At 39.0% G+C, this 26,179-nt stretch overlaps 1 protein-coding gene across 5 annotated transcripts in view; it reads right to left on the reverse strand.

Moving 5' to 3' along the window:
* The window catches only part of setd3 (SET domain containing 3, actin histidine methyltransferase), a 412,972-nt gene that overhangs the window by 302,589 nt on the left and 84,204 nt on the right, over positions 1 to 26,179 (reverse strand). For all 5 annotated transcript variants that reach the window (XM_077538338.1, XM_077538340.1, XM_077538339.1 and 2 more), the window contains 2 exons: positions 12,339 to 12,487; positions 10,384 to 10,456 (listed from right to left, as the gene is read on the reverse strand). In XM_077538338.1, coding sequence (XP_077394464.1) covers positions 10,384 to 10,456; positions 12,339 to 12,487 — 222 coding nt within the window. The remainder of the gene's footprint in view (positions 1 to 10,383; positions 10,457 to 12,338; positions 12,488 to 26,179) is intronic.

The raw sequence follows: 26,179 nt of genomic DNA on the forward strand, positions 1-26,179 counted from the left end.
GTACGAGGAGTTCGTTAAAATATGACAACTGAAAAAGGCCACAAAAAATGGCAACAAATCCCATCGTAAATCAAAATGGCAGACTTCCTGTTTGGTTTATCACATGGTTCCAAGAGACTTTTTTGTACATCGTGGGCTCTTATGTATGCCTGCAAATTATCATCGCGCTAGGTGAAACGTACAACCGGGAATGCTTCGTTAAAGAGGAGTTTTCTAGCTCAAAATGTGATGCCCGGCCCCTGGGGGACTTCCTGTTGGGTTTAGCACATGGCACCAAGAGACTTTTTTGTACACTGTGGGCTGTTACATATGTCTACAATTTTTTGTAGCTCTAGCTACTTCGTACAACTGGGAATGCTTCATTAAGAGGGATTTTTTTCCTTTGCAAAAAGTGCATGCCACGACAACAGCGTGCGACGAAATAAAGAGCTTTCAATAACTTTTCATCCTCAACATCTTAAGATGAGTCACACCAAGTTTGAAGATGATCGGATAAACTCTGTAGGAGGAGTTCGTTAAAATATGACCCCTATGAAATGGCCCAAAAAATGGCAACACATTCCAAAGTAAATAAAAATGGCGGACATCCTGTTAGGTTTAGCATATGGTTCAAAAAGAGTTTTTTGTACCTCGAGGGCTGTTATATACCTCTACAAATTTTGGTAACTCTAGGTGAAACGTACAGCCGGGTATGCTTTGTTAAAGAGGAGTTTTTTAGCTTAAAATGTGATGCCCGGCCCCTGGGGGACTTCCTGTTGGGTTTAGCACAGGGCACCAAGAGACTTTTTTGTACATCTTGGGCTGTTACATATGTCTACAAATTTTCGTAGCTCTAGCTGCTTCGTACAACTGGCAATGCTTCTTTAAGGATATTTTTTTTCCTTTGCAAACAGTGCATGCCATGACAACAGCGTGCGACGAAATACAAAGCTTTCAATAACTTTTCATCTTCAACATCTTAAGATGAATCACACCAAGTTTGAAGATGATCGGATAAACACTGTAGGAGGAGTTCGTTAAAATAAGACCCCAATGAAATGGCCAAAAAAATGGCAACACGTTCCAAAATAAATCAAAATGGCGGACTTCCTGTGAGGTTTAGCATATGGTTCAAAAAGAGTTTTTTGTAGGTCATAGCCTGTTACATATGTGTACAAATTTTCGTAGCTCTAGATTAAACGTACAACCGGCAATGCTTCATGAAGTAAGAATTTTTAAACTCTAAATTTGATGCGTCGCCGACGTCATATAGTATATCAAAAACTTTAGATTTTTTACAATGATGTTGTCCCAGGTGTTGAGATGGTCCAGCCCAAGTTTGAAGTTAATCGGGTTAACCGTGTAGGAGAAGCGGGCAAAAGTATGACCCCTGTAAATGTGCAAAACTGGGCCAAAATTGGACAGTCAGATGATCATACCTCACTTTCTGTCTATTTTAGGGTACACACATCAAAGAGGTTTTTGTTCATCTGGATGTGCTACGGGTGCCACACAATTTTCGTCGCCATAGGACAATCGTAGCGGGACAGGGATCCGTTTAACCTATGTAGGTGGCGCTATGGAGCCATTTTTCTGTTATCATGTATGGCGACTTTAAAATATCAAATTTTTCGCCAGGCCTGATGTGCGTGTAAAGTTTGGTGAGTTTTCGTTCACGTTTAGCGTCTCAAAAATGCGATTGTTTGCGGAGAAGAATAATAATAAGAATAATAATAATAAGAATAATAATAAGAAGAATTCCTACAAAAACAATAGGGCCTCGCAGCGGCACCGCCGCCGCCGCTGCTCGGGCCCTAATAATAATAATAATTTTTACAAAAACAATAGGGACCTCGCAGCGGTCGCTGCTCGGGCCCTAACTAGAGCTGCAAGCAGCTATAAAGGGCCCTCGCAGCCCAGGCCACGTTGGGGTACTTGCACGTTGGGGAACTTGCACATTGGGGTACTGGCACATTGGAAGCAGAATTTCTTTGAAAATGGCATGATAAACATGTGGATTTTTTATTTTTTTTTTGCCAGGTGTGATGAGTGTGACAAGCTCAATGGGTTTTGGTGATGATCTGCAAAAATCAGCGTCTTTTTTTTTTTATTTTTAGGCAATGAGTTGCCCTGATTGGTATTTTTCGTAAAAGTATATATACACACATCATCGCTCGTACTCATTGCACAATGTTGCTTTTATTGTCCATAGAGGCGATCAAAAAATAAATAAAACTAAATAAAAAATACGTATGTTTGGATCGGTCTGATGCCAGTGAACATATTGAGTGGTGGAAAGTAAAAGAATATTCATAAATGACTTAGTTATCACACTTACAATGAGTTTACAATTTTTGCAAAAATACCGTAAGTGAGGCATTTTTTTTTATGCCTCAAGGACTAGGTGGCGCTGTATTTATAACTGAATTTTGTCATAGAGATATCTTGAGGCCTTGACGATAAATATACATTTCAAGTATGGGATTTTTTGGAGCATGTACCTGGGAGTTATTAAGCATAGCCTTCATTCACGATATTGCTTTTAATGTCCATAGAGGCTATCAAAAATACATAAAACTAAATAAAAATATGTATGTTTGGTTAGGTCTGATGCCAGTGAATATTTTGAGTGGTGGAAAGTAAAAGAATATTCCTAAATGACTTAGTTATCACCCTTAGAATGGGTTTACATTTTTTGTACAAAATACCGTAAGTGGGGTATTTTTTTTTCATGCCTCAAGGGCTAGGTGGCGCTGCATATATAACTGAATGTTGTCATAGAGATAACTTCAGGCCTTGACGATAAACATACATGTCAAGTTTGGGATTTTTTGGAGCATGTATCGGGAAGTTATTAAGCATATCCTTTTTCAGTGCGAAACACAAATTTTGATGCCCCGCCCTCATCATATAGTATTTCCAAAAGTCAAGATTTTTCCGTCTGTTGTTGGCTCAGGTCTTGGCATGGTCCAGGTCAAGTCATACGTCAGTCGGATAAAACGTGTAGGAGAAGTGGGCAAAAGTATGCCCCCTGAAAATGTGCAAAAATCGTCAAAAATGGGACATTCAAAAATTCGTAGCTCACTTCCTGTTCATTTTAGCACATGGGTCCAAGAGACTTTTTTGTAGGTCTTTGTCTCCCTCATACACCTAAAAATTTTCGTAGATCTTGCTTAAACGTACAATCGGGGCTGCTTCGTTAAAAATTTCTAGGGGGCGCTATTGAGTCATTTTTGTAAAAATAGGACAATACATGATAAAATATTGCTCATTTTGCCAGGCCAGATGTGTGTGCCAAGTTTCATGAGTTTCTGCGCATGTTTAGACCATCAAAACTGGAGTTGTTTTCTTGGCGAACAGTGCTTAGCCACGCCCACAGCGATTCGCGAAAACTCACAAACTTCGTGTTGTGACATCATGAAGGCCGAAACCCTCATCTGAGCAAATATGAGGTTGGTCCAGTTAACGTGTTTGGAGAAAAATGTACAAGAAAATTTGTAAGAAAAAAAATTGCCACTAGGTGGCGCTATCAGTAAGATGAAATATAAGTTCGTAGATGTCTTTCGGGCTGGACTCTCATCAAATGTGTGAAATTTTGAGAAGATAGGATCATCTCGGTCAAGTTCATGCAGCTTTTATTGTCACGAAAAATCTTCAGACTTTGCGGCACCGTAGCGGCCACGCCCTTTGGCGAAAAGTTACAATATTTGGTGTGGGGCATGATCAACATCTTAAGGCTTTTCTGACCAACTTTCAACTGGATCCCTTCAACGAGCTCAGCACAGTAGCTAAAAACGTAAAGTATGACAATTATTGTTACCACTAGGTGGCGCTACATGGATAACTGAATTTTTTCATATAGATGTTTTCAGGTCGTGACTATTAAGTTGCCTGATAAGTTTGAGATTTTTTGGAGCTTGAACATGGGAGTTATTAAGCATTTGCTCTTTCTGGACAAATGAAATTTTAAAGGCAATATTTGATGCCCCGCCCCCGTCATATAGTATTTCGAAAAGGCAAGATTTTTTCCCCAGTTGTTCTCTCAGGTCTTGAGATGATAAATGCCAAGTTTGAAGTCAATTGGATGAAAAATGTTTGCAAAGGGGGAAAAAGCATGACCACAGTGAATGTGCCAAAATAGGCCAAAATTGGACATTAAAAAATTCATAGCTCACTTCCTGTACATTTTAGCTACATGGTCCCAATAGACTTTTTTGTGCGTCTCGGGGTGCTACACGTGCCTGCCAATTTTCGTTGCTCTAGCTCAAACATGCCGGGCTTGGTTTTTATTTTTCTATGCTAGGGGGCGCTATAGAGTTGCGTTGTTATGACGACTTCATAACATCAAATTTTTCGCCGGGCCTGAGGAGTGTGCAAAGTTTGGTGAGTTTTCGTAAATGTTTAGGTACCCAAAATCGTGATCGTTTACGGAGAAGAAGAAGAAGAATAATAATAATAATAATAATAATAATAATAATAATCCGATCGAAAAACAATAGGGACCTCGCAGCGGTAGCTGCTCGGGCCCTAATAATAATAATAATAATAATAATAATAATAATAATAATAATAATAATTTTTACAAAAACAATAGGGACCTCGCAGCGGTCGCTGCTCGGGCCCTAATAATAATAATAATAATAATAATAATAATAATTTTTACAAAAACAATAGGGACCTCGCAGCGGTCGCTGCTCGGGCCCTAATAATCCGATCGAAAAACAATAGGGACCTCGCAGCGGTAGCTGCTCGGGCCCTAATAATAATAATAATAATAATTTTTACAAAAACAATAGGGACCTCGCAGCGGTCGCTGCTCGGGCCCTAATAATAATAATAATAATAATAATAATAATAATAATTCGAACGAAAAACAATAGGGACCTCGCAGCGGTCGCTGCTCGGGCCCTAATAATAATAATAATAATAATTTTTACAAAAACAATAGGGACCTCGCAGCGGTCGCTGCTCGGGCCCTAATAATAATTTTTACAAAAACAATAGGGACCTCGCAGCGGTCGCTGCTCGGGCCCTAATTAGATTATTGCACAATAAATGAGAGTTGTGCATAATGTAAATAACAAAGAATTGAGTAAAGAATAAAAATGATGGTCATTTACCTTTTTAACTGCTGTCCTCATCGTTTTTTGCCCTCTTTGGTTCATGTTTTCCTCTCTCAGAAGTGTTTTTTTCTGTTTTTTTTTTTTTTATTTTTTTTTTGCCTGGTGTTTTGTAAAGAACTGATCCATGGATTTTTTTTTATTTTTTTTATTTTTTTATTTATTTTTTTTTTTAAACAATCCTTCTGAAATGTCCAAGGCAAACATCATCTTAGTGAGCAAACGCCCAACTGGTGAACACTTTTTCTGGGCGATTCTTTTAAACAAATTCTGAAACTTCATGGAAATTTCCGGTATGGCGAGCCATTTTTTTTTTTTAAAAAGGGCCCGTCTTGTCGCAATTAAAAACTTACTGTGCCTTCATCAATCACCAATTGTTTGAATTTTTGCACAAATTCGTTGCCCGTTAGTTCATACATTTACGAAAAACTCGGAACACCTCATGGGCCGCGGGATGAATGATGAGGACACTGTATTGACACCGATCTATTATCTAGGCTCATAGATACCTATGGTAGAGGTTCCTCTTAGCCAATGGGATGCCAGAACGATGCACAAACACCGATCTAGTATTTACGCTCATAGATACCTATGGTAGGAAAAATAGCCATAGCCGAAAGTATGTTGCGTTCAGTAATGTATTTTTACCTTTCGTATCTAGAAATTTCTTTCGTAACAAGAGGCAATATTTTCCCGTTGAGGCGTTTCGTAACTCGAAAATTTCATATGAAGAGACGTTCGTAAGTAGAGGTTCCACTGTAATTTTAATTAAAAATAGACATCGATTCATTAAGAAAGCAATCCTGGAGAACATCTCTGTCTGTTTGAATGACAATTCGCCAGTAACCGACAACAGATGACAACAGCTTCTGCTCCAAGGTAGGATGACTGTTCGTTCACTTTCGTGCTGACTGTTGACTTTCGACTTTTTTTTTTTCGTTGCTATGTCCACCCATTCATTAGCAGATCCGCTTATCCTCACAACTTTTATTTATATAAACCATTTGTGAATTACGTTTGAGGCTAGGAAATTCGGGTTGTTTTTCCAGTTGCACAAGAAGTGGCGGTAGCTAGCAGCTAGGCTAAAAACGTGCCCCTATTTACGAAGCATACTATTGTTCATTTTCATACACTTCTATTACAATTTTTTACTGAAATGAAACTCGATACCTCAAGGAAGCTATTTGTGGAGAAATCTCAAAATGGACAAAAAATTTCCAACTGTCTATTATTAGCGTCAATATCTCGAGTTATAAGAGAGATACCGCAAGTTATATTTTACCATATAAAAAATGTGCAGAAGTCCGCAAGTCAATTCATGTTAATAATTATATAGCTCTTAATATGAAAAGAACATACCAATTTGGCTGGTTCATTTCCAGTAAAGTTGCGTCATTTTACAAGGTGCTTTATGTATTGTACTTAACAAAATAAAAGCATTCAACGTTGTGCAAATCAGTCACTGTAACACAATTTAGCAGTAATAAATTAAATAACACAATGCACATATTTATAAGGGCTGGGTTGAAGTTTTTTTTTTTTTTGTTTTTTTTTACAATTTTAAAAGTGTGCAGAATTTCACAAGTTACTTCATTTAAAAAAATAGTCAGCTCTTAATCTGAAAAGAAAAATGCACTGAGCTGTAACCATAGTCTTACAAAAGCTATTATGACATGTAGTGACAGAAAAATGACCAACACAAATCAATGTCACACTTGGTTTTTACAATACAATACATATTTTTCATTTAAAAAATGTATGAATTGCTTTGAAATTACTGTAACAGTGACTAAAAAAATGCAACCAGGTTTCTATTAGGTTAATATTTCTTCTTTTTATTTTAACAAGAGTATGAAAAATTTGAAAAAAATATTGAACATTGAATTGTTAATTTAGATATAAATTGAGATATAAAATACGCGATTAATTTGAGATTAATCATGAGTTAATTATTGAAATCATGTGATTAACTGTAATTCAAATTTTTAATTGACTGACACCTCTACTTTGGACATTAAACTTGCAGGAGCACGTTGTGACTCTCTTCCGCATCTCCTTACAACTTTCCTCCCAAACGCAAAGCAATGCCTGACATCACATAACTACGACAACTCTCGCATGACTTTTTTTTTTTCCCTCCCACGCACAAACAAACAGGTCTCCCGGGCGAAGTCTCGCGTGACTTAAGAGTCAAGGAAATGCAGTAACAGCTGGCTTGTGAATAATATTCTCATTCATCCAGGACATTTCATTCTCACAACATTGAATCGATCCCATCTGGACTGTCTTGGTTGTTTTATAAGAGTCTAATTCCATATATCAGCAACATCAAACCGAGCCGGTTCGAGCTATTTTTAGATTGATATATTAGTTAATGTGCCAGCGCACTCGGTTAGTGTTACACCTCTAATATATACACATATATACACGACGCATCATATGACAGTGTCACAGTAACTGATTTGCAGAGAAAAGATTTTACAATATCGTATAATTTTCCTCTCGTCTTTGTTCATGAACTAAAATGCCCATAGATTTTAGCCCAGTTTTTATTAAGTGAAATGCATTTTCATCTCGTCCTCAATAGTTGACAAAAATCCATGTTGATTTAGTCCCAGTGCTTGTTTATTAATGGGGGATTTAGTCTTGTCTAGTCTAGTCTTAGTCTGGTGAAAAATGTGCGTTGAAGAAATTATTTTTTTTGTTTTGTTGTCACTGACGAAACTAACATGATCACATTGACATATTTCAAATATTCATGACATGCTTGGGTGCATTTTGTTTATTCCAAATATTCACCGTTTACCCACAATTTCCGATTTCGTACCCGATTTTTCCCCATTGACTTCTATTGGGAGATTTTACATTTCACATTTATTCCCACTTTTTTCATCCGACTCACTTCATTCCAACTTCAATATATTCCAGTAATTCTTGCCATGACCTCTTCCAGCTTTTTCAGTTCCAAAATTCACAATTTCCGATTCCGTTGCCGATTATTCCCACATTCAACATTTTGGAGATTCTACATTTCACATTTACTTCCACATTATTCATCCGATTCACTTCATTCCAACTTCAGTACATTCCAGGATTTCATGCTATGAGCGATTCCAGCTTTTCAGTTCCGAAATTCACAATTTTCGATTTCATAGCCGATTATTCCCACATTTTCCATTTTCCATTTACTTCCACATTATTCATCCGGTTTACTTCATTCCAATTTCAATATATTCCAGTAATTCAGGCCGTGAGCTCTTCCAGCTTTTCAGTTGCATAATTCACAATTTCCGATTTCGTAGCCGATTATTCCCACATTCAACATTTTGGAGATTCTACATTTCACATTTACTTCCACATTATACATCCGATTCACTTCATTCCAACATCAGTACATTCCAGTATTTCATGCTATGAGCGATTCCAGCTTTTCAGTTCCAAAATTCACAATTTTCGATTTCATAGCCGATTATTCCCGCATTATACATTTTCCATTTACTTCCACATTATTCATCCGATTTACTTCATTCCAATTTCAATATATTCCAGTAATTCAGGCCGTGGGCTCTTCCAACTTTTCACTTCCATAATTCACAATTTACGATTTCGTAGCCGATTATTCCCACATTCTACATTTTGGAGATTCTATATTTCACATTTACGTCCACATTATTCATCCGATTCACTTCATTCCAACTTCAGTACATTCCAGTATTTCATGCTATGAGCGATTCCAGCTTTTCAGTTCCAGAATTCACAATTTCCGATTTCATAGCCGATTATTCCCACATTATACATTTTCCATTTACTTCCACATTATTAATCTGATTTACTTCATTCCAACTTCAGTACATTCCAGCTTTTCAGTTCCAAAATTCACAATTTCCGATTTCGTTGCCGATTATTCCCACATTCAACATTTTGCTGATTCTACATTTCACATTTACTTCCACATTATTCATTCGATTCACTTCATTCCAACTTCAGTACATTCCAGTATTTCATGCTATGAGCGATTCGTGCTTTTCAGTTCCAAAATTTACAATTTTCGATTTCGGAGCCCATTATTCCCGCATTATACATTTTCCATTTACTTCCACATTATTCATCCGATTTACTTCATTCCAACTTAAATATATTCCAGTAATTCAGGCCGTGAGCTCTTCCAGCTTTTCAGTTCGAAAATTCACAATTTCCGATTTCGTAGCCGATTATACCCACATTATACATTTTCCATTTACTTCCACATTATTCATCCGATTTACTTCATTCCAACTTAAATATATTCCAGTAATTCACGCCATGAGGTCTTTCAGATTTTCAGTTCCAAAATTCACAATTCCCGATTTCGTTGTCGATTATTCCCACATTCTACATTTTCCATTGGCTTACACGTTATTCATCCGATTTACTTCATTCCAACTTCAGTACATATTCCAGTAATTCACGCCATGAGCTCTTCCAGATTTTCAGTTCCAAAATTCTCAATTCCCGATTTCGTTGTCGCTTATTCCCACATTCTACATTTTCCATTTACTTCCACGTTATTCATCCGATTGACTTCATTCCAACTTCAGTACATTCCAGTAATTCATGCTATGAACGATTCCTGCTTTTCAGTTCCAAAATTGACAATTTTCGATTTCGTAACCGATTATTCCCGCATTATACATTTTCCATTTACTTCCACATTATTCATCCGATTTACTTCATTCCAACTTCAATATATTCCAGTAATTCAGGCCATGAGCTCTTACAGCTTTTCAGTTCCAAAATTCACAATTTCCGATTTTGTAGCCGATTATTCCCACATTCTACACTTTCCATTCAACACCATTCAATATCATTCCACACCATTCAATATCATTCAACATAATTCAACATTATTCCAAATCATTCCACAGGTATTCATTCAGCTCTCCAGCCTTCCCACGCCATTTCCCCACAAATGGCATTTCTAGTTATAACATTTTACCACAATTTTAATAATGCATACTATATATAGCAGTGGTTTTCAATCGCGGTCCTCGAGTACACCTATCCAGCCTGTTTTTCATGTCTCCCACAGCCAACACAGGTGTTTCAAACAATCACCTAATCAGCAAAGCTCTGCATGAAGCCTGATAACGATCCTCGGCTGTGTTGACTGAGGGAGACATGGAAAACAGGCTGGATAGGGGTACTCAGGAACCGGGGTTGAGAACCAGTGATATGCTATAAAATAAAATGTTGAACTTTTAGTTGTCTTCACACTACTGGTGAAATGAAGATTTAAATTCCTTACCAAGGATGGAATTCTTTGCTGATTCCAAGGTCATCAGTATCTTCCTCGGGATGCACAAGAACAGTTCTTCTGCCTGTACAAAGAATACAACCAGCACAAACGTAAGAAAAAATGTTTGTGTGGTAGAGGGTGACATTATGCGCGTCCCCACGGAGTAGAGGACATGTGGCCTTGTGCTAGCATTAGCCTGTGGTGTTAGCTAGCATACGACACTGCACGCATGAGCTGCTAACTTTCCGCAGTTGGGATGCTGTAGTTATGCTTTGGGCCAGAGGTGGCAGTCATGAGTAAAAAATGTGACAAACTGCACAAAGATCCTTTCATTTTCTTCCGCTAACTCATATTTCAGATCATATGTTTGTCAAAGTTACTTTAGCACCGGGGGAGGGGCGGTACACCAGAACACCAAGCCCGGTGGGAAGAGGCCCCGGTCGTCACACCAGCGTTCTAGTGAAACCTAACCCTGTTATTGAGTTTGCCAGCTCGCCGACTGGCGAGCTCTTCCCTTACACCATGAATGTGACCCCACCCAGTGTATATACAGGGTTCTTGCAGGAATCACTCAGTGAAATTTTAGACCTTTTTTAGACCTTTTTAGACCATTATGAGAAAAATTTTAGACCAACTTCACGACCGACCGAAGACCCCTAAAAAAGGGGGGGGGCTACATATTTGATTCTTAAAACCAAGTCAACTTGTATTGGTTTCAAACATGTCAAAGTGCACCAAAAGCATATAATACAATAAACAATATTGACAATGACCAACCTGAGATGAACTTCGATTCTCAAAACAATGTACATAACAATCACCTACATACAACCTATACAACCATGTATCTGAGGTCCTCCTCTTTAGCACTGATTTCAGCTTCAAGGGCCTTCACTTGAGCAACTTTTTCTTTGTGGTTTCTTTTCAGTGCATTGGACTTTGAAATCAGGTGAGCCATCTTCGAGCCAGTTCATGTTGAACTGGCATTTAGCCATTTTCTTACAAATTGACTTTCCACACTTTCCGTTCTGACTAGCTAAAAATAATTGTCCACACTCCCCGTTCAGACAAGCTAACTGCAATATCTTGGCGGAAAGTTGGGAACGTAAACTTGAAATGTATGTTACCCGATAGTGGACAGAGTACCAAGCCACGTAATTAACAATGCTGCATTCACACAAATAGCGAAGGGGCTTTGTAAGCCTGTGATCAGATCCCTCTTGGATTAGCAATTGTTACTTTCAATGAGTTTCTTGCCTGGTTAAATAAAGGAAATGGAAAAAAAAATTTTTTTTCGATTAGCTTTACTCGCTAGCGTTTCATTGCCAGAGCTGTACAGTGTGTTCACACGGCCGCTTCACACGGCGACGAGGGAAAAGGGACCGAAAGAAAGGCGAAGAATCAGCCCAGAACAACACAGGAGGAGCTGCTCAACGCAGGCATGAAAACAGGTCAGGAGTATAAAAGGCGAGAAGCACTTGGACCAAAATTGTGCCCGTTAATATTCGTCGGGTTGGAGGTATAAGATGGACAAAGGGATGTTCAAAATTTTACAGCGTCAAGAAAAATTTTTGCTTGCGAAAATGCAAACATCTTTGCTACATTTATTGGACCATGGATGGATGTTGAAAAAACAGCATGTGCTGCGTTCATGTTGGGATGGGTACCTTTCATATTTTAACCGGTTCGGTTCCAATTGTCAATTTCGGCGTTTATACTCAAGAGTACCAATTTTCGGTACTTTTGTTCTGTTCTTTGAGGTAATAAATGTTAAGTTATTCAACAATAAAATAATTTCGGAAAAGAACATTCATTTTACCAGTTATTTTTCATTAAATAGAATCTGACAAATAATAAAACATGAATTTAAAACACATGAGACAGAGATGATGAAGTAAAAAAAATAAAATAAATTTAAAAAAAATATCTACAGTATATACACTCAACACCACCGTTATTCTCACCTTTATGTCTCTGGTGGCTTGAAGACCAAAGCCTTCTTTTCCAAAGTTGGCAATTTGGACACCATCACAGGAAGACCCATTTGATTTTGCCCAGGACACCAGACTTTGGAAATAGCTGTGTCTGCAACCCTCAAATACTACCGACATACCTGAAAAATAAAATAAAATTTGAGATACATTTGCAATCGGTATTGGAAATCAAACAATTATATATTGTTGGAGCACACTAGATCCCATTTATGGGGAGAGATTTGTCTCAAAATTATTCACACAAGTATATTTGTGATTTCACTTGTTTTTGACATCCACAAATATACACAATTCCACGTGTTTTTCAGATCGACAAACTTTCACAATTTTCACGTATTTTTCATATCTGCAAAGATATTTATGATTTTTACGTGTGATTTACAAGTATTAACGTGAGCATTTATAATGACTCATCTGTAAATTTTCCATTCTAATTTTGAATTGTTGAACGTGCATTTTGTGCATCGGTGGGTGCTCGCGGTGACAACTTCCGCCAATCCAAAATAACTTTATGGACCATTTTGATTTAAATCTTCTGCTATAACCTCTTTTCATTTTTGAAATAAAAATCAAAAATGAAACTGTTATTGGACTTTTCCTTAGCCGTCCCAAACAACCAAATGAGAACATCAAGTTGTATTTAAAGTTTGGGGTTTCTATATTAAAACGAAAATCAAATAAGCCGTTTTTCTATTTTTAGTATATTTTTCTAAACGTAATATTTAATGACCAAAAGAGACACGGACCCCATCGGTCTGTGTACCTTTAGTTCATTCTATGTCCGTTTTTGAAACGGAAATCTAAAATCTAAAAAAAAAAATGAATAATTTTCCGCTTTATCCTGTCAATTATATACGAACGGCACAAGGCAGCGAGAGTCTATTCTGTCATTTAACAGATTCGGTTTATATATAATTATTAAACATAATACTGTGTGGGTATTTAAAATGTTCTAAAATGCATGGGTTAATATGAAAAGAACACACCAAAATGTTCTGGTTTGTATGCAGTAAAGTTGTGTCATTATAAAATGGATTCAACGTTGTAAATAGGAGTCACTGTAACACAATTTAACAATAATAATTTCAACTAGAGCTGCGAGCAGCTATAAAGGGCCCTCGCAGCGCGGGCCACGTTGGGGTACTTGCACGTTGGAGTACTGGCACATTGAGAGCAGAGTTTCTTTGAAAATGGCATAATAAACCTTTACATGTAGATTTTTCTTTTGCCAGATGTGATGAGTGTGTCAAGCTCAATGGGTTTTGGTGAATGTTAAGATCTGCAAAAATCAGTATACTTTTTTATTTTTAGGGAATGAGTTGCCCTGATTTGTATTTTTTGTAAAAGTATGTAACAACTATGGCCGATGGCCCAATCCACCCTCTAATTTTTTTTTTTAAGTTTGCTTCTCCTAAAGCAAATTCTCTGCAGTCGCATAAATATTCCACTGCCCAGACAGGATCCAGGCTTGGTTAGCTCTGCAGGTGGTCATCCAACCACCAACAAGGCTCTTTTGAAGCCGCTGACCAGGTGACAAAGGAATTTATGCGTCTGCCGAAGGAGTGTATTCAAGCCCGTCTTCTCGGAGCCCGAACAAATGGCTCCAATGATTTGGAATACACAAATGACCGATCAAAGGAATGTTCATGACTTCTTATCAATCACAAAGGGTATTCTGGCGCCTCGCCCTTCCTGGAACGTCTAGATGGAGCAACAGCACCGCCAAGTGGTGAAACTTGGAACTATCCTTAGTGACAATTCACATAAGTAACCGCATTTTACACATTTATACCATGATAATTCTTGACAGACAACTGAACTACGAATGATTCATGTTATGTCTTTGTGTGTATGAACATCCTATTTCATTTGTACTCCATAAAGAATGAAAGATAATCAATATCTCTCAGTTCAGTCAGATTAGACAAGTAGAAGTTACCTCACAAGTTAGTTTATGATGCATTAATTACGATGTGTGTTAAACGGGTTGTGTGGGAAAACTGATTTGCCAGACTGACCAAATTTAATGCCAAATTATTAATCTCTTTAACAGAAGGGTGTGCCACCACCCACTGAAGCCCCGCCCAAAGACTTTAAAAGGATGAGGGGACCTCTGCTCGTCCCTCTTCCTGCTCTCCCGCCTCTCCCCTCTGGCTTCCAAGCCTCTTCCAAAAACTCTCTGGCACGACCTGCAAGTGTCCCAGCCTGCTCGAACTCTTTGTTCCAAGAAACTTGCCAACCACGTGGCCTTTTCTTTTCTGGCAGCAACCGTTGCCGAGAGCGGACCCTCGCTCCACGCCACGCCAAAGCAGGTGCAAACTGCAACGCTGACTAAAGACTCTCTTGCTTTTTTTTTGTCTTTGTTTTTTGTTCCACCATCGGTGCTTGCCCGCCCGGACTCCGCGGCCCCGGCGTACACTTGCAACGTATAGCCGGACTCAAGGTTGTGCACCTAAGCCGCGCACCTCACCTGCTATTCGGTGGCGCTCCGCCGCAGTGCCAACGCACCTCCAACGGCTGGCCTTCCCCGTACGCAGGCGCGTACTGACCGAGCTGCAACACCTGAACTCGGACAGCTGCCCGGCAGAGCCAACCTTGGCGAGAATCAACCTCGCCGGATCGCCGACCAATCAAGGGACGAGCCGCACAACTACGTCAGGCCCCTGAGCGGCTTTCCCTTGCTCACCTGTGGAATAAATCCCTTTTTTTTTTTATTTTCTTGCCTTTTTGGAACGAACATTGACTATTTTTCCCCCTTTTTTTTCAAGACCTTTCTGCTCATTCGACGCAAACGATTCTCGTAAGTGTGCGTTTGATTTCTAGCTCGGCGTATCCACTGTGTGCCACTTACGTTTGAAACATATCACAAATCTGGCAGGTCAAATTTCTCTTTTCCCTGTTTCTTTATTCATTCGCATTCCTTCCTTATTTTCATTCGCATTATTTTATTCCTTTTCTTCTGACGGTAGAATAGTTAGATAGGCAGTGTTTTGATTCTGTAGTGTAGCAATCGTGAATAAATGCATGTTTTATGAACTCTATTCCGCCTAAGTCATCTGTGTTTCCGAGTGGATTATTATTCTTTTGTTAGTACAACGAACCACTGAATATCGAGTGTGGCGACTTTAGATTATAAATGACTGATGAAAGAAGGATTTTGGTCGTTGTTTGCTCCTGTTAACCCAAAGCAAAACCAACGTGGTGCCCCAGAGGTTATCGAGGTAAATATAATTTACCTCTGTAACGTCCAGATTATTAATTCGTCCAAAAGACGACCCAATTATCGCTACAAGTATATATACACAACATCGCTCGTACTCATTGCACAATGTTGCTGTTATTGTCCATAGAGGCTATCAAAAAAAAATTAAAAAAAATAAAAAAGTACGTATGTTTGGATCGGTCTGATGCCAGTGAACATTTTGAGTGGTGGAAAGTAAAAGAATATTCAGAAATGACTTAGTTATCACACTTAGAATGAGTTTACAATTTTTGTAAAAATACCGTAAGTGGGGTATTTTTTTTTCATGCCTCAAGGGCTAGGTGGCGCTGCATATATAACAGAATGTTGTCATAGAGATAGCTCCAGGCCTTGACTATAAACATACATGTCAAGTTTGGGATTTTTTGGAGCATGTACCGGGGCGTTATTAAGCATTTCCTTTTTCATTGCGAAATACTAATTTTGATGCCCCGCCCTCATCATATAGTATTTCAAAAAGTCAAGATTATTCCCCCTGTCGTTGGTTCAGTTCTTGACATGGTCCAGGTCAAGCCTGAAGTCAGTCGGATGAAACGTGTAGGAGAAGTGGTCAAAAGTATGCCCCCTGTAAATGTGCAAAAATCGTCAAAAATTGGACATTCAAAAATTCGTAGCTCACTTCCCATTCATTTTAGCATATGGGTCCAAGAGACTTTTTTTGTAGGTCTTGGGCTCCCTCATACACCGAAAAATATTCATAGATCTTGCTTAAACGTACAAGCGGGGCTGTTCCGTTAAAAATTTCTAGGGGGCGCTACTGAGTCATTTTTGGAAAAATATCACATTCTACGATAAAATATTGCTCATTTTGCCAAGCCGGATGTGTGTGCCAAGTTTCATGTGTTTCTGTGCCAGTTTAGACCCTCAAAAGTGGCGTTGTTTTCTTGGCGAACAGTGCTTAGCCACGCCCACAGCGATTCACGAAAACTCACAAACTTCGTGTTGTGACATCATGAAGGCCGAAACCCTCATCTGAGCAAATATGAGATATGTCCAGTTAACGTGGTTGGAGAGAAACGTTGAAGAAAAATCGTAAGAAAAAAAAAATCGCCAGTAGGTGGCGCTATCAGTAAGATGAAATATAAGTTTGTAGATGAGTTAAGGGCTGGACTGTCATCAATTGTGTGAAATTTTAAGAAAATAGGATCATCTGGGTCAAGTTAATACAGCTTTTATTGTCACGAAAAATCTTCAGACTTTGCGGCACCGTAACGGCCACGCCCTTTGGCGAAAAGTTACAATATTCGGTGTGGGGCATGATCAACATGTTCAGACTTTTCTGACCAACTTTCAACTGGATCCCTTCAACGAGCTCAGCGCAGTAGCTAAAAACGTAAAGTATGACATTTATTGTTACCACTAGGTGGCGCTATATGTATAACTGAATTTTATCATATAGATGTTTTCAGGCCGTGACTATTACGTTGCCTGAGAAGTTTGAGATTTTTTGGAGCTTGTACCATTAAGCATTTTTGTCTTTCTGGACAAATGAAATTTTAAAGGCAATATTTGATCCTCCGCCCCCGTCATATAGTATTCCGAAAAGTCAAGATATTTTGCCCAGTTGTTGTCTCAGGTCTTGAGATGATACATGCCAAGTTTGAAGTCAATCGGATTAAAACTGTTTGCAAAGGGGGGGAAAGTATGACCACAGTGAATGTGCCAAAATGGGCCAAAATTGGACATTCAAAAATTCATAGCTCACTTCCTGTACATTTTAGGAAATGGCTTCCACTGACTTTTTTTGTGCGTCTCGGGGTGCTATACGTGCCTGCCAATTTTCGTAGCTCTAGGTCAAACGTGCCGGGATTGGTGTTTATTTTTTTATGCTAGGGGGCGCTATAGAGTCGCGTTATGACAACGTCAGAATATCTAATTTTTCGTCGGGCCCGAAGAGTGTGCAAATTTCGGTGAGTTTTCGTAAATGTTTAGGTCCTCAAAAATGCGATTGTTGGCGGAGAATAAAGAACAAGAAGAAGAACTAGAGCTGCGAGCAGCTATAAAGGGCCCTCGCAGCCCGGGCCACATTGGGGTATTTGCACGTTGGGGTACTCGCACATTGGGGTACTGGCACATTAGGAGCAAAATTTCTTTTAACATGGCATGATAAACCTTTACATGTGGATTTTTTTTGCTAGGTGTGATGTGTGTGTCAAGCTCAATGGGTTTTGGTGATTGTTAAGATCTGCAAAAATCAGCGTCCTTTTTTATTTTTAGGGAATGAGTTGACCTGATTGGTATTTTTTGCAAAAGTATATATACCCATCATTGCTCGTACTCAATGCACGATGTTGCTTTTATTGTCCATCGAGGCTATCAAAAATAAACTAGAGCTGCGAGCAGCTATAAAGGGCCCTCGCAGCCCGGGCCACGTTGGGGTCCTTGCACGTTGGGGTACTGGCACGTTGGGGTACTGGCATATTGGAAGCAAAATTTCTTTGAAAATGGCATAATAAACGTTTACATGTAGAATATTTTTTTTGCCAGTGTGTGTCAAGCTCAACGGGTTTTGGTGATTGTTAAGACCTGCAAAAATCAGCGTCCTTATTTATTTTTAGGCAATGAGTTGCCCTGATTGGTATTTTTTGTAAAAGTGTATATATACATCATCGCTCGTTGTACTCATTGCACAATGTTACTTTTATTGTCCAAAGGGGCAATCAAAAATGAATAAAACAAAATGGAAACGTACATACGTTTGGATCGGTGTGAAGCCAGTGAACAATTTGAGTGGTGGAAACTAAAAGAATATTTATAAATGACTTAGTTATAACACTTAGAATGAGTTTACATTTTTTGTACAAAATACCGTATGTGTTTTTTTTATTTTTTTATATATTATGCCTCAAGGGCTAGGTGGCGCTGTATTTATAACTGAATGTTGTCATAGAAATACCTTCAGGCCTTGATTATAAGCATACATGTCAAGTGTGGGATTTTTTTTGGAGCATGTACCGTGGAGTTATTATGCATATCCTTCATTCACGATATTGCTTTTAATGTCCACAGAGGCTATCAAAAATAAATAAAAATATATATATGTTTGGATAAGTCTGATGCCAGTGAACATTTTGAGTGGTGGAAACTAAAAGATATTCATAAATGACTTAGTTATCACACTTAGAATGAGTTTACATTTTTTGTACAAAATACCGTATGTGGGGTATTTTTTTTTTATGCCTCAAGGGCTAGGTGACGCTGCATATATAACTGAATGTTGTCATAGAGATAGCTTCAGGCCTTGACGATAAACATACATGTCAAGTTTGGGATTTTTTGGAGCATGTACCGGGGAGTTATTAAGCATATCCTTTTTCAGTGCGAAACACAAATTTTGATGCCCCGCCTCCATCATATAGTATTTCGAAAAGTCAAGCTTTTTCGCCCTGTCGTTGGCTCAGGTCTTGACATGGTCCAGGTCAAGTCTTAACTCAGTCAGATGAAACGTGTAGGAGAAGTGGGCAAAAGTCTGCCCCCTGTGAATGTGCAAAAATCGTCAAAAATGGGACATTCAAAAATTCGTAGCTCACTTCCTGTTCATTTTAGCATATGGGTCCAATAGACTTTTTTTGTAGGTCTTGGGCTCCCTCATACACCTAAAAATTTTCGTAGATCTTGCTTAAACGTACAACCGGGGCTGCTTCATTAAAAATTCCTATTGAGTCATTTTTGTAAAAATAGCACAATCAACAATAAAATATTGTTCATTTTACCAGACCAGATGTGTGTGCCAAGTTTCATGAGTTTCTGCGCATGTTTAGACCATCAATACTGGCGTTGTTTTCTTGGTGAACAGTGCTTAGCCACGCCCACAGCGATTCGCGAAAACTCACAAATTTCGTGTTGTGACATCATGAAGGCCGAAACCCTCATCTGAGCAAATATGAGGTAGGTCCAGTTAACGTGTTTGGAGAAAAACGTAGAAGAAAATTCGTAAGAAAGAAAATTGCCACTAGGTGGCGCTATCAGTTAGATGAAATATAAGTCAGTAGATGTCTTTAGGGCTGGACTCTCATCAAATGTGTGAAATTTTGAGAAGATAGGATCATCTCGGTCAAGTTAATGCAGCTTTTATTGTCACGAAAAATCTTTAGACTTTGCGGCACCGTAGCGGCCACGCCCTTTGGCGAAAAGTTACAATATTCGGTGTGGGGCATGATCAACATCTTAAGGCTTTTCTGACCAATTTTCAACTGGATCCCTTCAAGAAGAAGAATAAATAGAGCTGCGAGCAGCTATAAAGGGCCCTCGCAGCCCGGGCCACATTGGGGTACGTGCACGTTGGGGAACTTGCACATTGGGGTACTGGCACATTGGAAGCAGAATTTCTTTGAAAATGGCATGATAAACATGTGGATTTTTTAAATTTTTTTGCCAGGTGTGATGAGTGTGTCAAGCTCAATGGGTTTTGGTGATTGTTAAGATCTGCAAAAATCAGCGTCTTATTTTTTATTTTTAGGCAATGAGTTGCCCTGATTGGTATTTTTCGTAAAAGTATATATACACACATCATCGCTCGTACTCATTGCACAATGTTGCTTTTATTGTCCATAGAGGCGATCAAAAAATAAATAAAAATAAATAAAAAATACGTATGTTTGGATCGGTCTGATACCAGTGAACATATTGAGTGGTGGAAAGTAAAAGAATATTCATAAATGACTTAGTTATCACACTTACAATGAGTTTACAATTTTTGCAAAAATACCGTAAGTGAGGCATTTTTTTTTTATGCCTCAAGGACTAGGTGGCGCTGTATTTATAACTGAATTTTGTCAGAGATACCTTCAGGCCTTGACTATAAATATACATTTCAAGTATGGGATTTTTTGGAGCATGTACCTGGGAGTTATTAAGCATAGCCTTCATTTACGAAATTGCTTTTAATGTCCATAGAGGCTATCAAAAATACATAAAACTAAATAACAAAAATATGTATGTTTGGTTAGGTCTGATGCCAGTGAATATTTTGAGTGGTGGAAAGTAAAAGAATATTCCTAAATGACTTAGTTATCACACTTAGAATGAGTTTACATTTTTTGTACAAAATCCCGTAAGTGGGGTATTTTTTTTTCATGCCTCAAGGGCTAGGTGGCGCTGCATATATAACTGAAGGTTGTCATGGAGATACCTTCAGGCCTTGACGATAAACATACATGTCAAGTTTGGGATTTTTTGGAGCATGTATCGGGGAGTTACCGCCTTCATCATATAGTATTTCGAAAAGTCAAGATTTTTCCCCCTGTCGTTGGCTCAGGTCTTGACATGGTCCAGGTCAAGTCTTAACTCAGTCAGATGAAACGTGTAGGAGAAGTGGGCAAAGGTCTGCCCCCTGTGAATGTGCAAAAATCGTCAAAAATGGGACATTCAAAAATTCGTAGCTCACTTCCTGTTCATTTTAGCATATGGGTCCAATAGACTTTTTTGTAGGTCTTGGGCTCCCTCATACACCTAAAAATTTTCGTAGATCTTGCTTAAACGTACAACCGGGGCTGCTTCATTAAAAATTCCTAGGGGGCGCTATTGAGTCATTTTTGTAAAAATAGCACAATCAACAATAAAATATTGTTCATTTTACCAGGCCAGATGTGTGTGCCAAGTTTCATGAGTTTCTGTGCATGTTTAGACCCTCAAAACTGGCGTTGTTTTCTTGGCGAACAGTGCTTAGCCACGCCCACAGCAATTCGCGAAAACTCACAAACTTCGTGTTGTGACATCATGAAGGCCGAAACCCTCATCTGAGCAAATATGAGGTAGGTCCAGTTGACGTGTTTGGAGAAAAACGTAGAAGAAAATTCGTAAGAAAAAAAATTGCCACTAGGTGGCGCTATCAGTTAGATGAAATATAAGTCAGTAGATGTCTTTAGGGCTGGACTCTCATCAAATGTGTGAAATTTTGAGAAGATAGGATCATCTCGGTCAAGTTAATGCAGCTTTTATTTTCACGAAAAATCTTCAGACTTTGCGTCACCGTAGCGGCCACGCCCTTTGGCGAAAAGTTACAATATTCGGTGTGGGGCATGATCAACATCTTAAGGCTTGTCTGACCAATTTTCAACTGGATCCCTTCAACGAGCTTGGCACAGTAGCTAAAAACGTAAAGTATGACATTTATTGTTACCACTAGGTGGTGCTATATATATAACGGAATTTTATCATATAGATGTCTTCAGGCCGTGACTATTAAGTTGCATGAGAAGTTTGAGATTTTTTGGAGCTTGTACATGGGAGTTATTCAGCATTTTGTCTTTCTGGACAAATGAAATTTTAAAGGCAATATTTGATGCCCCAACCCCGTCATATAGTATTTCAAAAAGTCAAGATATTTTGCCCAGTTGTTGTCTCGTCTCAGGTCTTGAGATGATACACGGCAAGTTTGAAGTCAACTGGCTGAAAAATATTTGCAAAGGGGGAAAAAGTATGACCTCAGTGAATGTGCCAAAATGGGCCAAAATTGGACATTCAAAAATTCATAGCTCACTTCCTGTACATTTTAGGAAATGGCTTCCACTGACTTTTTTGTGCGTCTCGGGGTGCTACACGTGCCTGCCAATTTTCGTAGCTCTCGCTCAAACGGGCCGGGATTGGTTTTTATGTTTCTACACTAGGTGGCGCTATAGAGTCGCTTTGTTATGACAACTACATAATATCAAATTTTTCACCGGGCACGAAGAGACTGCAAAGTTTGGTGAGTTTTCGTAAATGTTTAGGCCCTCAAAAATGAGATCGCTTACGGAGAAGAAGAAGAAGAAGAAGAAGAATTCTTACAAAAACAAGAGGGACCTCGCAGCGGTCGCTGCTCGGGCCCTAATAATAATAATAATAATTATTATTATTTTTACAAAAACAATAGGGACCTCGCAGCGGTCGCTGCTCGGGCCCTAACTAGAGCTGCGAGCAGCTATAAAGGGCCCTCGCAGCCCGGGCCACGTTATGGTCCTTGCACGTTGGGGTACTTGCACGTTAGGGTACTGGCACGTTGGGGTACTGGCATATTGGAAGCAAAATTTCTTTGAAAATGGCATAATAAACGTTTACATGTAGAATATTTTTTTTGCCAGTGTGTGTCAAGCGCAACGGGTTTTGGTGATTGTTAAGACCTGCAAAAATCAGCGTCCTTTTTTATTTTTAGGCAATGAGTTGCCCTGATTGGTATTTTTTGTAAAAGTGTATATATGCATCATCGCTCGTTGTACTCATTGCACAATGTTACTTTTATTGTCCAAAGGGGCAATCAAAAATGAATAAAACAAAATGGAAACGTACATACGTTTGGATCGGTGTGAAGCCAGTGAACAATTTGAGTGGTGGAAACTAAAAGAATATTCATAAATGACTTAGTCATCACACTTAGAATGAGTGTACATTTTTTGTACAAAATACCGTATGTGGGGTATTTTTTTTTTATGCCTCAAGGGCTAGGTGGCGCTGCATATATAACTGAATGTTGTCATAGAGATAGCTTCAGGCCTTGACGATAAACATACATGTCAAGTTTGGGATTTTTTGGAGCATGTACCGGGGAGTTATTAAGCATATCCTTTTTCAGTGCGAAACACAAATTTTGATGCCCCGCCTTCATCATATAGTATTTCGAAAGGTCAAGATTTTTCCCCCTGTCGTTGGCTCAGGTCTTGACATGGTCCAGGTCAAGTCTTAACTCAGTCAGATGAAACGTGTAGGAGAAGTGGGCAAAAGTCTGCCCCCTGTGAATGTGCAAAAATTGTCAAAAATGGGACATTCAAAAATTCGTAGCTCACTTCCTGTTCATTTTAGCATATGGGTCCAAGAGACTTTTTTGTAGGTCTTGGGCTCCCTCATACACCTAAAAATATTCGTCGTTCTTGCTTAAACGTACAACCGGGGCTGCTTCGTTAAAAACTTCTAGGGGGCGCTATTGAGTCATTTTTGTAAAAATAGCACAATCAACAATAAAATATTGCTCATTTTACTAGGCCAGATGTGTGTGCCAAGTTTCATGAGTTTCTGTGCATGTTTAGACCCTCAAAACTGGCGTTGTTTTCTTGGCGAACAGCGCTTAGCCACACCCACAGCAATTCGCGAAAACTCACAAACTTCGTGTTGTGACATCATGAAGGCCGAAACCCTCATCTGAGCAAATATGAGGTAGGTCCAGTTAACGTGTTTGGAGAAAAACGTAGAAGAAAATTCGTAAGAAAAAATATTGCCACTAGGTGGCGCTATCAGTTAGATGAAATATAAGTCAGTAGATGTCTTTAGGGCTGGACTCTCATCAAATGTGTGAAATTTTGAGAAGATAGGATCATCTCGGTCAAGTTAATGCAGCTTTTATTTTCACGAAAAATCTTCAGACTTTGCGTCACCGTAGCGGCCACACCCTTTGGCGAAAAGTTACAATATTCGGTGTGGGGCATGATCAACATCTTAAGGCTTTTCTGACCAATTTTCAAATGGATCCCTTCAACAAGCTCAGCACAGTAGCTAAAAACGTAAAGTATGACATTTATTGTAACCACTAGGTGGCGCTATATGTATAACTGAATTTTATCATATAGATGTTTTCAGGCCGTGACTATTACGTTGCCTGAGAAGTTTGAGATTTTTTGGAGCTTGAACATGGGAGTTATTAAGCATTTGCTCTTTCTGGACAAATGAAATTTTAAAGGCAATATTTGATGCTCCGCCCCCGTCATATAGTATTTCGAAAAGGCAAGATGTTTTGCCCAGCTGTTCTCTCAGGTCTTGAGATGATAAATGCCAAGTTTGAAGTCAATTGGATGAAAAATGTTTGCAAAGGGGGAAAAAGCATGACCACAGTGAATGTGCCAAAATAGGCCAAAATTGGACATAAAAAAATTCATAGCTCACTTCCTGTACATTTTAGCTACATGGTCCCAATAGACTTTTTTGTGCGTCTCGGGGTGCTACACGTGCCTGCCAATTTTCGTTGCTCTAGCTCAAACGTGCCGGGCTTGGTTTTTATTTTTCTATGCTAGGGGGCGCTATGGAGTCGCGTTGTTATAACGACTTCATAATATCAAATTTTTCGCCGGACCTGAGGAGTGTGCAAAGTTCGGTGAGTTTTCGTGAATATTTAGGTACCCAAAATCGCGATTGTTTGCGGAGAATAAAGAAGAAGAAGAAGAAGAAGAAGAAGAAGAAGAAGAAGAAGAATAACTAGAGCTGCGAGCAGCTATAAAGGGCCCTCGCAGCCCGGGCCACGTTGGGGTACTTGCACGTTGGGGTACTTGCACATTGGGATACTGGCACATTGGAAGCAGAATTTCTTTGAAAATGGCATGATAAACATGTGGATTCTTTTTTTTTTGCCAGGTGTGATGAGTGTGTCAAGCTCAATGGGTTGTGGTGATTGTTAAGATCTGCAAAAATCAGCGTCTTTTTTTATTTTTAGGCAATGAGTTGCCCTGATTGGTATTTTTCGTAAAAGTATATATACACACATCATTGCTCGTACTCATTGCACAATGTTGCTTTTATTGTCCATAGAGGCGATCAAAGAAAATGAAACTAAATTAAAAAAGTACATATGTTTGGATCGGTCTGATGCCAGTGACCACATTGAGTGGTGGAAAGTAAAAGAATATTCATAAATGACTTGGTTATCACACTTACAATGAGTTTACAATTTTTGCAAAAATACCGTAAGTGAGGCATTTTTTTTTTTTTTATGCCTTAAGGACTAGGTGGCGCTGTATTTATAACTGAATTTTGTCATAGAGATACCTTCAGGCCTTGACTATAAATATACATTTCAAGTATGGGATTTTTTGGAGGATGTACCTGGGAGTTATTAAGCATAGCCTTCATTCACGATATTGCTTTTAATGTCCATAGAGGCTATCAAAAATACATAAAACTAAATAACAAAAATATGTATGTTTGGTTAGGTCTGATGCCAGTGAACATTTTGAGTGGTGGAAAGTAAAAGAATATTCATAAATGGCTTCGTGATCACACTGAGAATGAGTTTACAATTTTTGTAAAAATACCGTAAGTGGGGTATTTTTTTTTCATGCCTCAAGGGCTAGGTGGCGCTGCATATATAACTGAATGTTGTCATAGAGATAGCTTCAGGCCTTGACTATAAACATACATGTCAAGTTTGGGATTTTTTGGAGCATGTACCGGAGAGTTATTAAGCATATAATTTTTCTTTGCGAAACACAAATTTTGATGCCCCGCCCTCATCATATAGTATTTAGAAAAGTCAAGATTTTTCTCCCTGTCGTTGGCTCAGGTCTTGACATAGCCCAGGTCAAGTCTGAAGTCAGTCGGATGAAACGTGTAGGAGAAGTGGGCAAAAGTATGCCCCCTGTAAATGTGCTAAAATCGTAAAAAATGGGACATTCAAAAATGAACGTCTGTCTATTGTGGTGCCAGATGGGTGGGGTGGGGGGCGGGTGGGGGTGGGGGGTGCTGGGGGACGGGCGTGCCACCTACACCAGCCGGGTTGGGTGAGGCCCCGCTGGTCGCTCCTCTTCACTAGTTTTGCACTATACACTTTGTAAATATACACATAGGGCACACAACACATTTCTTGGTGGGG

The sequence above is a fragment of the Festucalex cinctus genome, chromosome 12 (genome assembly GCF_051991245.1).
Source record: "Festucalex cinctus isolate MCC-2025b chromosome 12, RoL_Fcin_1.0, whole genome shotgun sequence".
Taxonomy (NCBI): domain Eukaryota; kingdom Metazoa; phylum Chordata; class Actinopteri; order Syngnathiformes; family Syngnathidae; genus Festucalex; species Festucalex cinctus.